This window comes from Drosophila kikkawai, chromosome 3L (assembly GCF_030179895.1).
Source record: "Drosophila kikkawai strain 14028-0561.14 chromosome 3L, DkikHiC1v2, whole genome shotgun sequence".
Classification (NCBI taxonomy): Eukaryota; Metazoa; Arthropoda; class Insecta; order Diptera; family Drosophilidae; genus Drosophila; species Drosophila kikkawai.
Window position 1 is genome coordinate 25,710,189 of NC_091730.1, and position 17,654 is coordinate 25,727,842.

General features: G+C 38.8%; 1 protein-coding gene and 2 long non-coding RNA genes across 6 annotated transcripts in view; 2 read left to right on the top strand and 1 right to left on the bottom strand.

The window, feature by feature from the left end:
- LOC138928320 (uncharacterized) overlaps nt 1-17,654 on the top strand; it is a 151,213-nt gene that overhangs the window by 90,657 nt on the left and 42,902 nt on the right. The gene's annotated exons all lie outside the window — the stretch shown is intronic.
- On the top strand, nt 3,125-4,637 carry LOC138928600 (uncharacterized). The gene is made up of 2 exons (XR_011445001.1): nt 3,125-3,438; nt 3,495-4,637. It is a non-coding gene; the product is annotated as an uncharacterized lncRNA (long non-coding RNA).
- Nucleotides 15,621-17,450, bottom strand: LOC108072805 (uncharacterized protein PF3D7_1120600-like). The gene is made up of 2 exons (XM_017164100.3): nt 15,848-17,450; nt 15,621-15,789 (listed from the first exon to the last, which is right to left on the bottom strand). Exon 1 carries the CDS (start codon nt 17,278-17,280, stop codon nt 16,150-16,152), a length of 1,131 nt encoding a protein of 376 aa, XP_017019589.2. The 5' UTR covers nt 17,281-17,450; the 3' UTR covers nt 15,621-15,789; nt 15,848-16,149.

The following is a 17,654-nucleotide window of genomic DNA, read 5'->3' on the forward strand; positions in this document are numbered from 1 at the left end:
CTGTAGAGGCCGACGACCACGAAGGGTGGCATGAGATCTTTACTTAACTGCCAATCCTTTAGATAATATTCATCCACCTGCCAGGGGCAACTCTTTGGCATATGTCCGTGCTTGTCCAAGCTAAGAAGCCAGCGCTTGAATAAGTTGTTCCGATAGCTGATCACCTTGCAAAAGTCAATATCATATTTAAAGAATGTGTTGTAGGGGCCGGCACGGCTCAGTCCTCTCTCAAGGCTTATGTAAAACTTCACATCCGCAGGGATTTTTATTCTGGTTCGCATCGCACAATAAATTCTGTTCTCTGCCATTGATAAGTTAAAGCCTTCGACGTACTTCGTGTTATGCTGACATTTGTGACTCAGTAGGTCCAACGTTTTCTATTGTGGAAATTAATTAAATACCAGTTGATCAAAACACACAATACCCACAATCGCCATCGTGTCCGACAACACCAGCCACCACAGTGGCACGAAAATTGAGAAATACTTTTGGAGTTTCATACGGATAATTGGCCCAACTATTTGCGACTAATTCAAAATTCAGTTTTGGTTTTCTAAACAAGTTAAGCACCCAATATAAACCAAAATTAGTTAAGTTGCTGATTTCTCGTTCTAGCCGACTAATGATCCCCATCATTAACATAATCGTATCAGATAACTGCTTTGGCACCCAAAAAAAAAGTAAAATTACCCACTTTTATATATAATAAACTTATTTATTTATTTATTTAGGATAAGGTGGGGTAAAGCCGACAGTGTGGGTAAACCCGACCTCCCTCTGTTTTCGAAAATCGGAAGCACTACGCAAACTAATATTAGTGTTGTCGTGTAGAGCATTGAAAACAATCAAAATGGTGGCATGACAGCATTTTACTAGTCAACATTGAGATGCTCAAACGACAACATGTTTGTTTTAACAATTTTGACTTTCATTTTTGTGCATAATTAACTGCAGGATATTTCTTTTTGTCAAAGTTATCGCATGAAAAGGTAAGTGGATTTAGATTCTTTTAATAAAGTCCTACAAAGTGCATATACAGCTGTGTTCACGGAAATAGCAGTGCCCAACGACCTGCACGTTTAAGATCGGAAAATCCTGTTACAAACACTATTTTCATAAATTTTTTTTTCATAAAAGCTTAGTATATTTAATTATTAACAATACCGCAATCATTTAATTTAGGTAACATAAACCTTTTAGAAGATATAGCTAATAACAATAAAAAAGGTCTATATTATGCCGATCATTGAAATAGCAGTGAAAAACTAAAATTCTTCATAAATTTAAAAATATCGTATAAGAAACCTATTTCTTCTTAAATTCCAATTGACTATGATCTAATATTTTGTTAAATAGCCTTTAGAAGCTATCATAGCCTCATACCTGGGTGGCATGGAGTCCACCAAGTCTTAGCAATGCTTGAGGGGAATATGGCCTCATTCCTCCTGCACAAATTGCCAAAGCTGCATCTTAGAAGTCGGAAACTTCTTTAATAAGTAGCCCTTGATGTCCCCCATAAGTTTTCGATCGGATTTATATTCGGGGACTGTGCAGGCCATGGCATTGCCATCCACTTTTTCATTAAGAACCCACTCCTTGGCTACCTTGATGGTATGATTAGGGTCACTGTACTGCTGAAATGTCCAAATTAATGGCATATTTTCCTCAGGATACGGCTGCAAGACAGTTTTTAATATTTAGACGTAAACATAATGGTCTTTGATCCCACCGATCATATTTACGGGACCTAAAACGTTGTATGAAAAGTATACCCATACCATGATTTTTAGGCCACCGTGTTTTACTGTCTTCAGCGTATGGTTTGGGGGGTACTATCTATTTGGGGGTCGACGGACATATTGTCTTGTCCTATTCCACCAAATAAAACCAGCTTGGAGTCATTTGTCCAAAGGATATTACGCCATTTGAAAAGTGGCAGTTCAAGGGGCTATTGGCGAACTCCAATCTGGCCTTGATATGCCTATAACCAAGCAGTGACATTTTCCATGGACTTCGCGAATCTAAAATTTATTCAATAAGTCCCCGGCGAATGGTCCCATGACTGATTCCCATGCCAATTCCCGCTCATATATCCCTAGAGGATGCAAAAGGACGAGCTTTGCTGAAGCGAAGTACGCGTCGAGCCTGTACAATTGGGGTTTTGCGAATCGTACCCCGTTTTTTTTGGGTTCGGTTCATATTTTATGACTTATAAACTATTTTAAAAGAACAATTTGAAAGATTTGGAGACTCTTTACATGTTTTCCCCTTCTTTCTAGGCTAAATTATCTGATATCTTTCTCTCATGGAGCAGTGAGGTCCTGCGCCCACTAAAATAATTTTATTTTGCGTTGTAAAGGTGTATTATAGTATAAACTATAATAACGACCTTAATTAAAGTCATTTTTTACAAAATTAAAAGAAATTTCGGCACTTTTTGCGAAAGAAAATTAAAAACTGCTATTTCAGTGATCGGCCAAAACGAGCTGCATATGTGAAAAAATATCAATAAAACATAAAAATAGAGCAAATCTAACGGAATTTTTTCTCGATTCTTATCTTTATGTTCCATTTTACAAAAACAATGTGCAATAGATCAGCTTGCAAAAAGGAATATGTACAAAAAAACGTTTTGAAGTTGTTCCTCTGTCGCACTGCTATTTCCGTGAACACAGCTGTAAGTTTGGTTCATTTTTATACCCTTGCAGGGTATTATAATTTCAGTCAGAAGTTTGCAACGCAGTGAAGGAGACCTTTCCGACCCTATAAAGTATATATATTCTTGATCAGCATCAACAGCCGAGTCGATCTAGCCATGTCCGTCTGTCCGTCTGTCCGTTTCTACGCCAACTAGTCCCTCAGTTTTAAAGCTATCTGAATGAAACTTTGCATATAGTCTTCTATATACTCTCACTGCTATATATGACGGAACGGGCCGGATCGGACGACTATATCATATAGCTGCCATACAAATGATCGATAAATTTTTAGAAAAAAATTATTACTTTGCTGTTTTTCAATATTTTTGCACCATTTTTTAGATATGGCCATTTGATATTATTTCTGAATTTTAGTAAACATTTTATGAAAATGGGACGACTATATGATATAGCTGCCTGTGGGAATCGAGCCAGTGTGGCAACTCGATAAGTTTTATCGCCCACATTTTTCAAACAACCGGGCTGTTAAAGTTACGATCCTGCCAAATCGCTAATATGCGATAGGACCTAAAAAAGACCACAAAAATTCGCGAACAGGATTTTTGCAAGCCACGGTCACATTGGATCCCCTCACTTCCGTTCTCTTTCTCACAAGGCGTCCCCGAGTTCGGATTAATTTTTGTCGATCCTAAATCCGCAAGCATCGTGTCGATCCGACAGTATTTGTTAAAGCGAATCATACCCATATTAAGTAAATTTAGTGCTCTAACGTATATTGGTAAGCTTGTGTGAATAATCGATCGCCGGAGTGCTAATTTTGCCTTTTCAAAACAGCGTCAGCCGTATCGGCAGAGTCGTCCAAGCGACCGGCATTGTTTTTGCCAGCAATTGCCCACCACGTGAGGTGGCAGTCATTTGTGGCATTCATCGTTGGCATTGTCTGTGGCTTCTCAGCGGGATCAACGCCACGTGTCATCGGAGCATTCGCACGCACAGCGTGGGGCTGCGCTTCCCATTTCGGCGGCCATACACGTGCCGATTGCGGTGATCCTCGATTTGGATTTTCTTTACCGCCTCGCTAACGTGTCACCGTTCCCTCACACGGCGCGCATATTGGATCGCCGTTCCCTCACACGGTGCACATATTGGATCACCGTGCTTTTCTTCGGCGCACCTATTGGATCGCCGTGTGTCTTTTTTGTGGCCACATCGTTCTTTGCCACATCGCCGTGCATCTTTGCCACATCGCGTGCGCTCTGCCGCATCCACACCTTGGCGGGCTGGTCTCGTTCCGCTCACGCCTCACGCAAGGGATTGCGGCCATCCCTGTCGCACATAGTGCGTGTCATCTTCATCAGCGCGAACGACGGAAGTAGCATTACATATCCGTATTGAGAGCTGGTGGCTGATCCGGCCCACACTCTGCTCCAGGAGCGGATAAACATGAATGATAGTGTCTAAAATATAATTAATTTTGCATATAGGAGCTTTTGATTTAAGAATTCGTACTTATAAACCTTTTCGGTCGTAATTTAGCAATTTTTTTTGGGAGATTTGGCAATTATAATATCGTTTTGTCCCTCAAATAACTTAAAACACATACAGCTACACATCACCAGTCATCAGGCCTGCTGACGTCGATGGAGAAAGCGTGAGTACGGCCTAGCCGCAAAACAACAAAATAAAACTGAACCCATCCTTATAATTTCGCCAAGACTTCTGAAATAGTTTGCACATCTTAATTAATTAATTGATCCAAAAGAATATTAATAAGTTAATCTATTTAATGTAAAGTAAAAAAAGAAAAAGCGTTCTTTCTTATCTTAAATTTTATTTCCTTTCATTTGATCTAAAAACAAACTGACTCAATAAGAGGTCTCGTAACGTAAATAACGTAAACTTAGGCTTAAGGATTAGATTTAGGAAAATGTCTTTCAATATTATCTCAGCCTGCAATTATATGACTTTGAAAATGAACTAATTTGATATCTTGTTGGGCACCTAAGGGGATGTAGAGCATTGGTTGTATAAGGGTGGAGCCTGAATGGACTTCACAGGTTGGGAGGGTTTAGATTGAGGCCAATAACATCGGAGCCTCATCTTCAATAGGTACACTTCCTTCGTCTGATTCATATTATTTACCATATCCCCAGCTAGAGTATCTCTGTCTACAATATTAGTTATGTAGCACCATTGTTCATGTCAACACAAAACCCACGCCCATTTTCCCTGAGCCTGCCGAGCAGAAAAAGTAGACAGAGCGTGTTGAGGTGGACAACGCTCGGTGAGTGTGTTTGTTACATAATTAATTGGCGCCCAAACGTTAAGGCCAGCCCGATGCCTGATTAGGCACCTGTCGTTTGACAGCCGAGCTTCCCGTTAATATTCAAACCATCCACTTCTAGTTTCCGTTTAGTATTTCAAATTCTGTCCTGGAATTGATGGCATCTGGATAGGTTCGGAGCCATACCGGAGGAAATGTAATACTTTTAACTGTTTTTTTTCTATCAGTTCGGTAATAATCGAACATTATAGTTAAAAGAACATTCCAATTTGAGTAATTGATTCCTTGGAATTATAGTTCTGATTCAAAGTCGGTTCTATACCAGGATTTCAATATTCAAACACTACCTTCTTATCAGTTAGGATCGAGATTTTATCTGGCTGGATAGATTCGGCTAGTTACTCTTCTAATTGGTAAGACAAAATAAATTGATATTTATTTTACTACCCTTTATTTACATTCCGTTTACAACATTTGTACCTATTGAATTACACAACCAATTGCTATACTACCCAGGGTAAGACCTAAACTGCATTTCTCATTTATCGTATATCGTATTCATCTCGAACGACCAGTTTGTTTTCGTTATATCGTATCTTATCTTATCTTACCGTATCTCATTTCGTTTGTTTGTTTTATATTTCGAAAAGCGTCAAAAATGTTGACACACAGCAATGAAAATTTAGTAGATCTTCAGACTGATGAGTCTGCAAATTGCATCATCTGCAACGGACCAGTGAGTAATCTGGATTTAATTGAAGCCCGTTGCAAGCATTCTTTCCACAAGCTTTGCCTTGACAATTATAGCAAGAACAACGACAAATGCCCCAGGTGTGGCCAAACTTTCTCTCAACCCGAGGTAGGACCTCATTCGGCTCCTCTTAGTAGATCTCAGGGACACAAGGTACAGACACGTTCAGCGTCGCGAAATGCGGCAAAGCAAAACGGTGGTTCTGAGCAAAATTCACTGCAGGAAATTCGTAGCGAGGGTAACTCAGACTCGAGGGTGGTAACGGAAGATCACGTGGAAAAATTGATTCAGAAGTCAATGCAGACCTTCCAAGCTAACATGCTGCAGTCAGTTACAGAACAAATAACTTTGGCGTTCACACAATTGAATAGGTCCACATTTGCCAATAATGGACAAGGTGAGCCGCAGCGAGATTTCAGTCGAGACGGTTCCGATGCCAACTCAGATCGAAACAACATTCAACAGGCTAGGAATTCACCAGATTTTCGCAGTGATCGAAGTGATCTCTCTCTGGATCGACCAGACAGAATTTCGAATATTATATCCAATTGGCGTATTAAATTTAGTGGTTCAGCTAACGACATTGCTATAGAAGATTTTATTTACCGTGTCAATTGCCTCACTTCACAATGCCTGAACGGCAACTTTGAACTTCTCTCCCATTTTGCTAACTTACTGTTCGCAGGCCCTGCATTAGCCTTTTACTGGCGCGTTCATAGATCGGCAGATAACATGAATTGGAACTTGCTTTGCAGGCGTTTAAAGGAAAGATATCAAGATCAGAGATCTGATCGTGAGATTAAATGTGCCATGCGTAGACGCAAACAGGGTAACACGGAAAATTTTGATGACTTTTTGGATGCAATGCTTTCCATCGCAGATTCCCTTCGTGAACCAATGCAGGACAGTGAAATTGCGGTAGAAGTTCGTCATAATCTCAGACCGGAGATCAAGCACGAATTATTGCACATTGACACCCCAAACTTAGCAACATTGCGAAAGGAGTGTCACAGGCACGAAGAATTCTTTCTTAACACCCGAATGAAGCCCATTCAACGTTCGAACCCAAGCAAGCGTTTCGTTAACGCAATTCTGCAGGAAGAAGATTCAGAATCTCAGTCGGAGGAAGAACGTGAGGTCGAGGATGAAATTTGTGTAGTTAAGACGGCTGAGAAAATTAAGTGCTGGAACTGTGAGGAAACAGGCCACAGTTACCACAATTGCCTTAAACCTCGTCGTATTTTTTGTTATGGTTGTGGAACACCGAAGGTGTATAAGCCCAACTGTGCAAAATGTAATTCGGTTTCGGAAAACCCCAAGAAGGACATTCGTTACGCGAAGAAAACGGATGTCCGCCGCTAGCTTCGAAAATACCAACAGAACCAGATTTTGTGGCAAATGATGTTCATTCCATTTTGCCTACCTTTCAACCAGACATATCAGAAACCAAACCTTTTAACCCATACCATTTGCGGGTACAGGAGTACGCAAAGCGTAGATCCCAAATTTTGCAAGCTAATCCTGTTTATCGTCGCAAACAGCGATCTTCACGGCGAATTCGTAAATTTTGGACTCGTAAGCGATCATTAAATCGTTTTATGATTTCCTCAATCGCACAAAACAAAAGCGATATTCGGCCTTTTACAAACATAGAAATATTTGGTCAACCGTATTTAGCTCTCTTGGACAGTGGCGCCAACAAAAGCGTTATAGGTGGTGAGCTAGCAAAACAAATAATTTCAGCTAAGCCGTTTAATAAATTTAAATCGGTAGTGAGAACCGCTGATGGGCAATCGCAATATGTTGCAGGCACGATACACATTCCCCTGACTTATAACTCAATTAGTGACAACTTTGAATTCCTGATAGTACCTTCGATAAAGCATGAAGTTATATGCGGAATGGATTTTTGGCAAAATTTTGGCATTTCGATCAAGCAAACAGTTGCGATCAACGAAATTAACTGTGAACCGGAAGAACACTCGAATAATGTGAGATTGTCCGATTTACAAAAATCAAAATTGCAGAAAGTAATAGACTTTTTTCCATCATTCGAGAACGAGGGCTTAGGATTAACTAGGTTGTTAGAGCACAATATCGACACATCCAATGCAAAGGCAATAAAGCAACGATTCTATCCACTTTCACCAGCTAAAGAAAAACTTTTATGTGAAGAAATCGACCGCATGATTAAAATGGATGTCATCGAAGAGGCTCCTTCATCGCCTTGGTCTTCTCCAGTTATCTTGCACATCAAGCCTGGCAAGGTACGATTTTGTCTCGATGCAAGGAAATTGAATGCAGTCACGGTGAAGGACGCATACCCCATCCCTATAATGGATGGATTGCTGAGTCGACTTCCACCCGTACACTGCATATCCAAAATTGACCTCAAAGATGCCTTTTGGCAGATCTGTTTAGATCAAGAATCTCGTGCCAAAACTGCTTTTACCGTTCCGAATCGTCCGCTATATCAATTCAAGAGGATGCCTTTTGGATTGTCAAACGCTCCACAAACCATGTGCCGATTAATGGACTTGGTTATTCCCTATCAATTAAAATCGCATGTGTTAGTCTACCTCGATGACCTGCTTGTTTTGTCAAACAACTTCGAAGAACATCTTCTGCATTTATCCGAAGTAGCTACCCAATTGCGTAAGGCTGGATTAACAATAAACGTTCAGAAAAGTCAATTCTGCCTGAAAACTGTAGACTACCTTGGTTACCTGGTGGGTGAAGGTACTCTTCAAATAAATCCAAACAAAATCGCAGCCGTGAGCGAATTTCCGGTTCCGAAGACCCAAAAACAGCTCCGAAGATTTCTTGGTATGACTGGTTGGTACCAGCGGTTCATATCCAACTATTCCACAGTCATTTTCCATCTGACGGAACAACTACGTGGCAAAACACTAAGTTGGAACGATAATGCCCAAGAAGCTTTCGAAAACATCAAGGCTAAGTTATGCTCTGCTCCTTGCCTTGTTCATCCCAATTACGACAAACCATTCATTTTGCAGTGTGATGCTTCACTACATGGAGTGGGTGCAGTTCTAGCTCAATGCGACGATTCCGGTTGTGAGCGTCCCATAGCGTTCATGTCCAAAAAGCTAAACAAAGCCCAGCGTAACTATACAGTTACGGAACTCGAATGCATGGCTGTAGTGTCAGCAATTAAAAAGTTCAGAATGTACATTGACGGTCATAGCTTTAAGGTAGTAACCGATCACTCAAGTCTTCGATGGCTAATGAACCAATCGGATCTAAGCGGTAGATTGGCAAGATGGGCTATCAAGCTACAGGGTTTTTCTTTCCAAATCGAACATCGCAAAGGAACCGAAAATGTGGTGGCAGATGCTTTGTCTCGATCGTTCGAAGAGATTGACATCTCTGCAATAGACCTTGAAATTTATCCCGAAATTGACCTATCATCAAGCGCTTTTCAATCGGAAGAGTACTCCGCTCTCAGAGACAAATTCAAATCTCTGAAATCACCGGATTTCAAAGTCATAGATGAGTTCATCTATCATCGTGCAACGTTCCCCAATTCTTATGACGTTTCACCAGACGATTGCTGGAAACTTTTCGTTCCTGAGTCGTTGCGTCAAAGTGTAATTAGTTCGGCTCACGACCAACCAACATCTGCTCATTGTGGAATGGCCAAATGCCTAGAGCGTATCAGACGACGTTTCTATTGGCCAAACATGGTTATCAACGTTCGCGATTACATTCGAAATTGCGAAACATGCCAGACCACAAAATATCCTACCCATTCTTTAAAACCACCAATGGGAGCACAAGTGCAAAGTGAAAGGATATTCCAAAGACTTTTATAGGACCATTTCCGCGCTCCAAGTCCGGCAATATAGGAATATTGATTATTCTTGATCACTTTTCCAAATTCACCTTTCTAAAAGCTGTGAAAAAGTTTACGGCTAAAGTGGTCATCAATATATTGCGCGATGAAATATTTTCATGCTTTGGTGTACCCGAAACAGTCGTCAGTGATAACGGAACTCAATTTAAAAGCCGTGATTTCTCTGACTTCCTTTCGAAGTATGGCGTTCGTCATATGTTTACTGGTGCCTATGCTCCACAATCCAACAGTGCTGAGAGAGTCAACCGTTCAATCAATGCTGCTTTAAGAGCATATATTCGCACCGACCAACGCGAATGGGACACATTTCTCAGTAGCATCAACTGCTCTCTTCGTAACTCGATTCACCAATCCATCGGTTTATCGCCTTATCATGTTGTTTTTGGTCAACACATGATATCCCACGGTCATGACTACAAACTGCTGCGTAAACTAAACCTTCTTGCAGAAGGCGAAGTAAGCCTGACAAAAACTGACGAATTCCAAAGGATTCGTTCTAACATCGGCAAACATTTGAATAAGGCTTACGAGGCAAACCAAAAGTCTTACAATCTTCGAACAAGACCCCGTTCTTTTGAGGTTGGCCAAGAAGTAGTCAAAAGGAATTTTGTACTTAGCAACGCAGCAAAGGATTTTAATGCGAAACTCGCCCCTGTAGGTATCAAGGCCCGAGTGAAGGCAAGAATTGGACAGTCAATTTACCTCTTAGAGGACATGAACGGAAAGGAACTGGGTAGATTTCATGCCAAGGATATCTGGTGATTGCTCTTGATTCCTTTTTCAGCTTTTATTGTTAATCACAGGGACTAAAAATCAAAGCTGTGGTTGTGGGAATCGAGCCAGTGTGGCAACTCGATAAGTTTTATCGCCCACATTTTTCAAACAACCGGGCTGTTAAAGTTACGATCCTGCCAAATCGCTAATATGCGATAGGACCTAAAAAAGACCACAAAAATTCGCGAACAGGATTTTTGCAAGCCACGGTCACATTGGATCCCCTCACTTCCGTTCTCTTTCTCACAAGGCGTCCCCGAGTTCGGATTAATTTTTGTCGATCCTAAATCCGCAAGCATCGTGTCGATCCGACAGTATTTGTTAAAGCGAATCATACCCATATTAAGTAAATTTAGTGCTCTAACGTATATTGGTAAGCTTGTGTGAATAATCGATCGCCGGAGTGCTAATTTTGCCTTTTCAAAACAGCGTCAGCCGTATCGGCAGAGTCGTCCAAGCGACCGGCATTGTTTTTGCCAGCAATTGCCCACCACGTGAGGTGGCAGTCATTTGTGGCATTCATCGTTGGCATTGTCTGTGGCTTCTCAGCGGGATCAACGCCACGTGTCATCGGAGCATTCGCACGCACAGCGTGGGGCTGCGCTTCCCATTTCGGCGGCCATACACGTGCCGATTGCGGTGATCCTCGATTTGGATTTTCTTTACCGCCTCGCTAACGTGTCACCGTTCCCTCACACGGCGCGCATATTGGATCGCCGTTCCCTCACACGGTGCACATATTGGATCACCGTGCTTTTCTTCGGCGCACCTATTGGATCGCCGTGTGTCTTTTTTGTGGCCACATCGTTCTTTGCCACATCGCCGTGCATCTTTGCCACATCGCGTGCGCTCTGCCGCATCCACACCTTGGCGGGCTGGTCTCGTTCCGCTCACGCCTCACGCAAGGGATTGCGGCCATCCCTGTCGCACATAGTGCGTGTCATCTTCATCAGCGCGAACGACGGAAGTAGCATTACATATCCGTATTGAGAGCTGGTGGCTGATCCGGCCCACACTCTGCTCCAGGAGCGGATAAACATGAATGATAGTGTCTAAAATATAATTAATTTTGCATATAGGAGCTTTTGATTTAAGAATTCGTACTTATAAACCTTTTCGGTCGTAATTTAGCAATTTTTTTTGGGAGATTTGGCAATTATAATATCGTTTTGTCCCTCAAATAACTTAAAACACATACAGCTACACATCACCAGTCATCAGGCCTGCTGACGTCGATGGAGAAAGCGTGAGTACGGCCTAGCCGCAAAACAACAAAATAAAACTGAACCCATCCTTATAATTTCGCCAAGACTTCTGAAATAGTTTGCACATCTTAATTAATTAATTGATCCAAAAGAATATTAATAAGTTAATCTATTTAATGTAAAGTAAAAAAAGAAAAAGCGTTCTTTCTTATCTTAAATTTTATTTCCTTTCATTTGATCTAAAAACAAACTGACTCAATAAGAGGTCTCGTAACGTAAATAACGTAAACTTAGGCTTAAGGATTAGATTTAGGAAAATGTCTTTCAATATTATCTCAGCCTGCAATTATATGACTTTGAAAATGAACTAATTTGATATCTTGTTGGGCACCTAAGGGGATGTAGAGCATTGGTTGTATAAGGGTGGAGCCTGAATGGACTTCACAGGTTGGGAGGGTTTAGATTGAGGCCAATAACATCGGAGCCTCATCTTCAATAGGTACACTTCCTTCGTCTGATTCATATTATTTACCATATCCCCAGCTAGAGTATCTCTGTCTACAATATTAGTTATGTAGCACCCTTGTTCATGTCAACACAAAACCCACGCCCATTTTCCCTGAGCCTGCCGAGCAGAAAAAGTAGACAGAGCGTGTTGAGGTGGACAACGCTCGGTGAGTGTGTTTGTTACATGCCATAGGAACGATCGGGAAATTAATAGGAAAAAAAATTATAGCTTCGTTGTTTTTCAACGTATTTTTATCTTTTCTGAGATATAGGCTTTTTTTATTGTTCTAGAATTTTGGTATAAATTTCATAAAAATCGGACAACTATATCTTATAGCTGCCATAGAAGCGATCGGTAAATGTATAGAATATGTAAAGCTGGGAATGTGAAACTGTAACTGTCAAACTGTAAACATAATAAGTATAGGTAAAATGTTATGAAACTCTGTTTTGTGTGTGTTTTCAGCATTATAATTTATAATATAAATATCAAAATGAATCTGCAAGGGTATACAAACTTCGGTGTGCCGAAGTTAGCTTCCTTTCTTGTTTTTTATAATACCATTAATGTACATATATACAGTAGCCACTACAAATTCTAAGGATATAATAGATATACATATTATAGGCCTTTATATATTGCAGTCTTTATATTTTTATTTTACACCAAAAGTTGCGCACTTCTTTTAACAAAACGCCGACAAAAAGTAGAGATCGCAGTCTCTCCGTATATATCATTAGAAACTATCGATAGCCTACATTATTTACAATCGATATAATATATTGCTTCCACTTATTCTACATGGTGTTCCTAATATTTTTTCCACTTATACTACATGGTGTTCCTAATATGTTCCTACAGCTCGGCCGTCCTGACTTTTAGGATCTCCTGATCCTTGCCGACGTAGCTCTTGTTATTCTTTTATATACAATCTTTGTTTCTTTATCCTCTTATCATTTTTACAATTGTCTTTACATATATAATTATTCAGATTGCTTCGTAAATTAGGTTTAATTCTATAAATACTTTTTGTTCTTGTTTCTTTCTCTATTTCTTCATTGTCCCCATAATCTTTACATTTTTCACAATTTTAATTTACATTTAATTCATTATTCGTTACATCTAATTCATTATCTTCTATATTTAATTCATCTTCTTCTATATTTAATTCATCTTCTTTATTATTATTTTTTCTTTCTGTATCAATCCAAGGCTTCAAATTATGTACTGCCCAAATCCCCACATATGGTTTTTGTGTTTTCTGTTTTTTCTCTTATCAAATATCTATCATTCCCTATAGTCCCCTACTTGATACTTGTGTGGTTCTCTACGTTTGGCATCAACATATTTTTTATTATATTCTTGTGCTTTTATTTGTGCTAATCCCGCCTTTTCTCTAATTTCATCTAAATTGACCTTTTCTTTAATTTGTTCTCTCTCAATTATGTTTTCCTTCACGTTATAAATTACTTTCCCCTTTTGTCGTATCCCAAATAACATTTTACTCGTATATTCATTTATGCTTTTGTGAAATACATTATTAATAGCAAATTCTACATCAGACAGTACCTTGTACCATTGTTCATTCTCTTCCGTATTTATTAGTTTGCTTATCATCGGTCCCAGTTCTCTATTTGTTATTTCTACCTGGCCATCTGCGGTTTTCCGAAACAAAACTCTCAAACTCTTGTGATGTGAAACATGTTCCTCTGTCTGAAATAAGAATCTTTGGTCGACTTTACGCTCTGAAGTAATCGTATAATGCATCTATTGCCTCTTTTGATTTCGTAGTTTTTGTTGGATACAATCTTACAAATTTGGTAAAACCATCTATTACTACCAGAATGTGTTTTTTTGCAGCATTTTTGCTTTCAATCGGACCATAGTGATATATGTATAGAATGCAGAAAACCCTCCTGTCTCGTATTCTTAGCCGTAAATGCAATACATTTAAGACAGTTTTTAATGTGTTCCTCTATCTTACTTCTCATATTTGGAAACCAATAACTTTTACTTATTATATTTGCCACTTTTTCCGTTCCCCAATGTCCCATTTCGTTATGATATTTAAAAAGAATGTGAGTTTCCATTGATTCTGGAACATAAAACAATAAGTTATCATTGTTTTTTCTATAAACTACTCCGTTCCTCATTTCATAAAAACTATGCTCTCTCTCCTTCAACATCTCTTGTAGTCGAATTATTTGTTTGTCTTTACTTTGACAAAAATTGGATGAAACTTTCCGTCGCCTTTTCTTTGTAATAATATCGCCCCAAATCCAATTGCACTCGCATCGCAATGCAGCTCTGTTTCATCTTCTGGATTATATATTGCCAAAATTGGTGTTTCCATTTCATTTAGTCAAAATTCGAATTTTTTGTCCTTTTTCGTCAAATCGTGGAGCGGTTTTGCAATAAATGAGAAGTCTTTAATAAACCTCCGGAAATAGGAACACATTCCTTAAAAACTCTGAACTTCTTTGACCTTAGTAGGAATTGGAAAATCATTTATTGGCCGAATTCCTTCCTCATTTGCCTTTCTGAAATAACATATCCGAGATATGTTACTTCATTTTCTAAAAAACTGCACTTATCCATTCTCAATTCAAGATTGTTTTCTACCAAAAGTTTAAAGACCTCTCCCAAAATTTCTATATGTTCTTCGTATTCTCGTGTAGCAATCATTATGTCGTCCAAATATACTACAACTTTTCCTTCTCTTATCATTTTCTCAAACACTTTGTTTATAAATAGTTGAAATATAAATGGTGCATTTGTTAATCCAAATGGCATTCTTAAGTATTCAAAATGTCCTAGTGGAGTTTTGAAAGCATTAACTTAATTAAATCAGGATGCATGTATACATGGTTATAGCTATTTTTCAGATCTAATTTCGTAAATATTCTTTTGTTAACCAGGCCATCTAGCAAGTCATCTATCAACGGTATACGATATTTTACTTTTTAGTCAGTTTACTAAGGCGTCTATAGTCTACACACTCTCAGACCACCAGTTTTCTTCTTAACCAATACTGTTGGAGATGAATATTTGGATTCACTAACTCGTATAATACCATTTTCTAAACCCTCATCAATAATTTTTTGAACATTGGACTTCTCAGCGTAGGACAATCTTCTAGGAGCACTACTAAATGCCTTGTTATCTTCAACCTCTAGTTGCACTTCAGTTTTTATTTTCGGTTCAACCGGCCTTACGCATTTTATATAACCACTCTCAATAAGATTAATTAACTTTATTCTTTGCTTGTAATTAACGGATTTTCCAATACTATATTCATGTTTCTCATCTGGAATATCATACTCAATTGCTAATATTTGATTTTCAAAACTGTTTTCTTCTGTTTTTTTCTATACTTCGTTTTTGATTCTTTCCCGAACATTTTCCCTCACTTATAATACTGACTTTTTTATTCGTGTCATTATTTTCATTCAGTTCCATAATATTAATTTCTTCGACAGCTTCTTCGGTTCTCTTTCCGATAGTCAGTTTCATATTGCATTGTTTTAAGAAATCTCTACCCAAAATAATCGAAAAACCCATAGATTCATTATCCACCACCATTAACTCGCACAATACGTCTTTATTTGAAAACGAAATTAAACATTTTACACTTCCAAAAATCTTCGGTTATTCATTTTCCTTAAATGTATTTGAGGTGGAACGTATGCTTGTTTTATCAAACTTATGGGGCTTCCTGAATCTAAGAGTGTTTCTATAAAAATGGGTTTACAATGAGTATCCGATAAAAATATTACTTTCATATAACTTACATATTCATTTTGTACAACTATTTTCTTATACTGCTCACAATCCTTAGCTTGATGTCCAGGTTTTCCACAAGCGAAGCAAGTACCCATCTCTCGTTTCGGCTTTCGACATTCGCTTGATATGTGCCCCAAACTGTTACAGTTGTAACACTTAACATTTCGCCTTTGAGTTTTTCCAGTACCCTTCCGTTCCTGTGCGTTTCGTTGTATGAATGCTTCTAACATTTCGGTCTTCGTCGAGAAATTTTGTAGTTTCGCAATGTTCCGAAGATTTACATCCGGAATTCCCGCTATCATGTACTCGATCAGCTCATCTTCATCCAGGTCAATTTCATTTCCCAGAGATACCATTTCTTGGAAATATTCGTCGAAGCGTTTCCCTCATTTCCAGGTGCATAATTGAAGTTGATAATAAGTTTAGACCCTTTCTTTTCAAAATGTTTAGCCATTTCATCTAGCAGAAAATCTACAGTTTCTGCCATTAGTGTAGGATTTGCAGTCATCCATTCCAATGCTTTGCTTTTAACTTTGTTAAAAATTACTGCTCGCATCACATCGTCATCTACGTTGTAAGTTTTCCGAACATTGTTGATCATTGTACGCCAGTTGAAGAATTTATTGTCACATTCAAAAACGTATACCAGCTCTTTTAGCATTTCCAGAGATATTTTATTTCTAGCACCCTCTGCATAACTTATTTGATTTTTAATACTAGTCAGTTCTTCCTCCAGTTTATGTATTTTTTCATCTTTCTTAAAAATTTCAAAGCGTTGTAGAATAACATCTAAGTCGCATTGCTCTTTCATATTTCCTGGCTCGTTAAAATCTCCATTGTTTTTGCCGACCGCTTCCCTTACGTTGTTGTTCGGCCTTACGTTATCATCTTGCTTTATATTGTCGTTTAGCATTACGTTTTTATTTCCCTTTACGTTGTCGTTTCCATTTCCATCTTGCTTCGCGTTGTATATCTTCCTTACGTTTTCATTTTTCTTTACGTCGTCGATTTTCTTTACGTTGATTTTTTCCATTACGTCGTAGCTTTTCTTTACGTTGTCCTTTCCTTCTTCTTTGTCGTTGTACTGGTCGTCGCCATCTTCATTTTGCATCTTCTCTCGTCTCTCGCTATTCTGTTGCCCACTCTCGTTGTTTCTCTCTTCTCCTTCGCCGCATTTCTCTACGTTGTCTTTGATTTCTGTCGAAATGGCGGCGTCGTTTTCCGTCCCATCCGAAAGGTTTCTCGAATGTTCCATTTCGTCGAATTTACTAGATTCCCAATTCCTTTTTAATTTTAGCACGCTCTGCCCAATTTGTGGTTTCGCTATTCGTTGCAACCTCCAAATCAAAATGTTTTTGGTGCCGGTAGCATCCAAACTATTCCCGACGCACAAAAATTGCAATTCTTTTTTAAGCAAATTTTTTAAGTTTGTCGATGGCATGTATGTACATCCACACACATGTATGTGTGTACTTCCAGATTTGTTAATTTGATGATGATGACACAGTTCACTTAAGGCGTGTTCATGACCACTTCTGAATATTATAGGCCTTTATATATTGCAGTCTTTATATTTTTATTTTACACCAAAAGTTGCGCACTTCTTTTAACAAAACGCCGACAAAAAGTAGAGATCGCAGTCTCTCCGTATATATCATTAGAAACTATCGATAGCCTACATTATTTACAATCGATATAATATATTGCTTCCACTTATTCTACATGGTGTTCCTAATATTTTTTCCACTTATACTACATGGTGTTCCTAATATGTTCCTACAATATCTTAAGTATACTTTATTCTTACTTATATAT

What these genes read in the sequence shown, in the direction of transcription:
- LOC108072805 (XM_017164100.3), bottom strand. Translation starts at nt 17,280, where the DNA reads ATGCCATCGACAAACTTAAAAAATTTGCTTAAAAAAGAATTGCAATTT.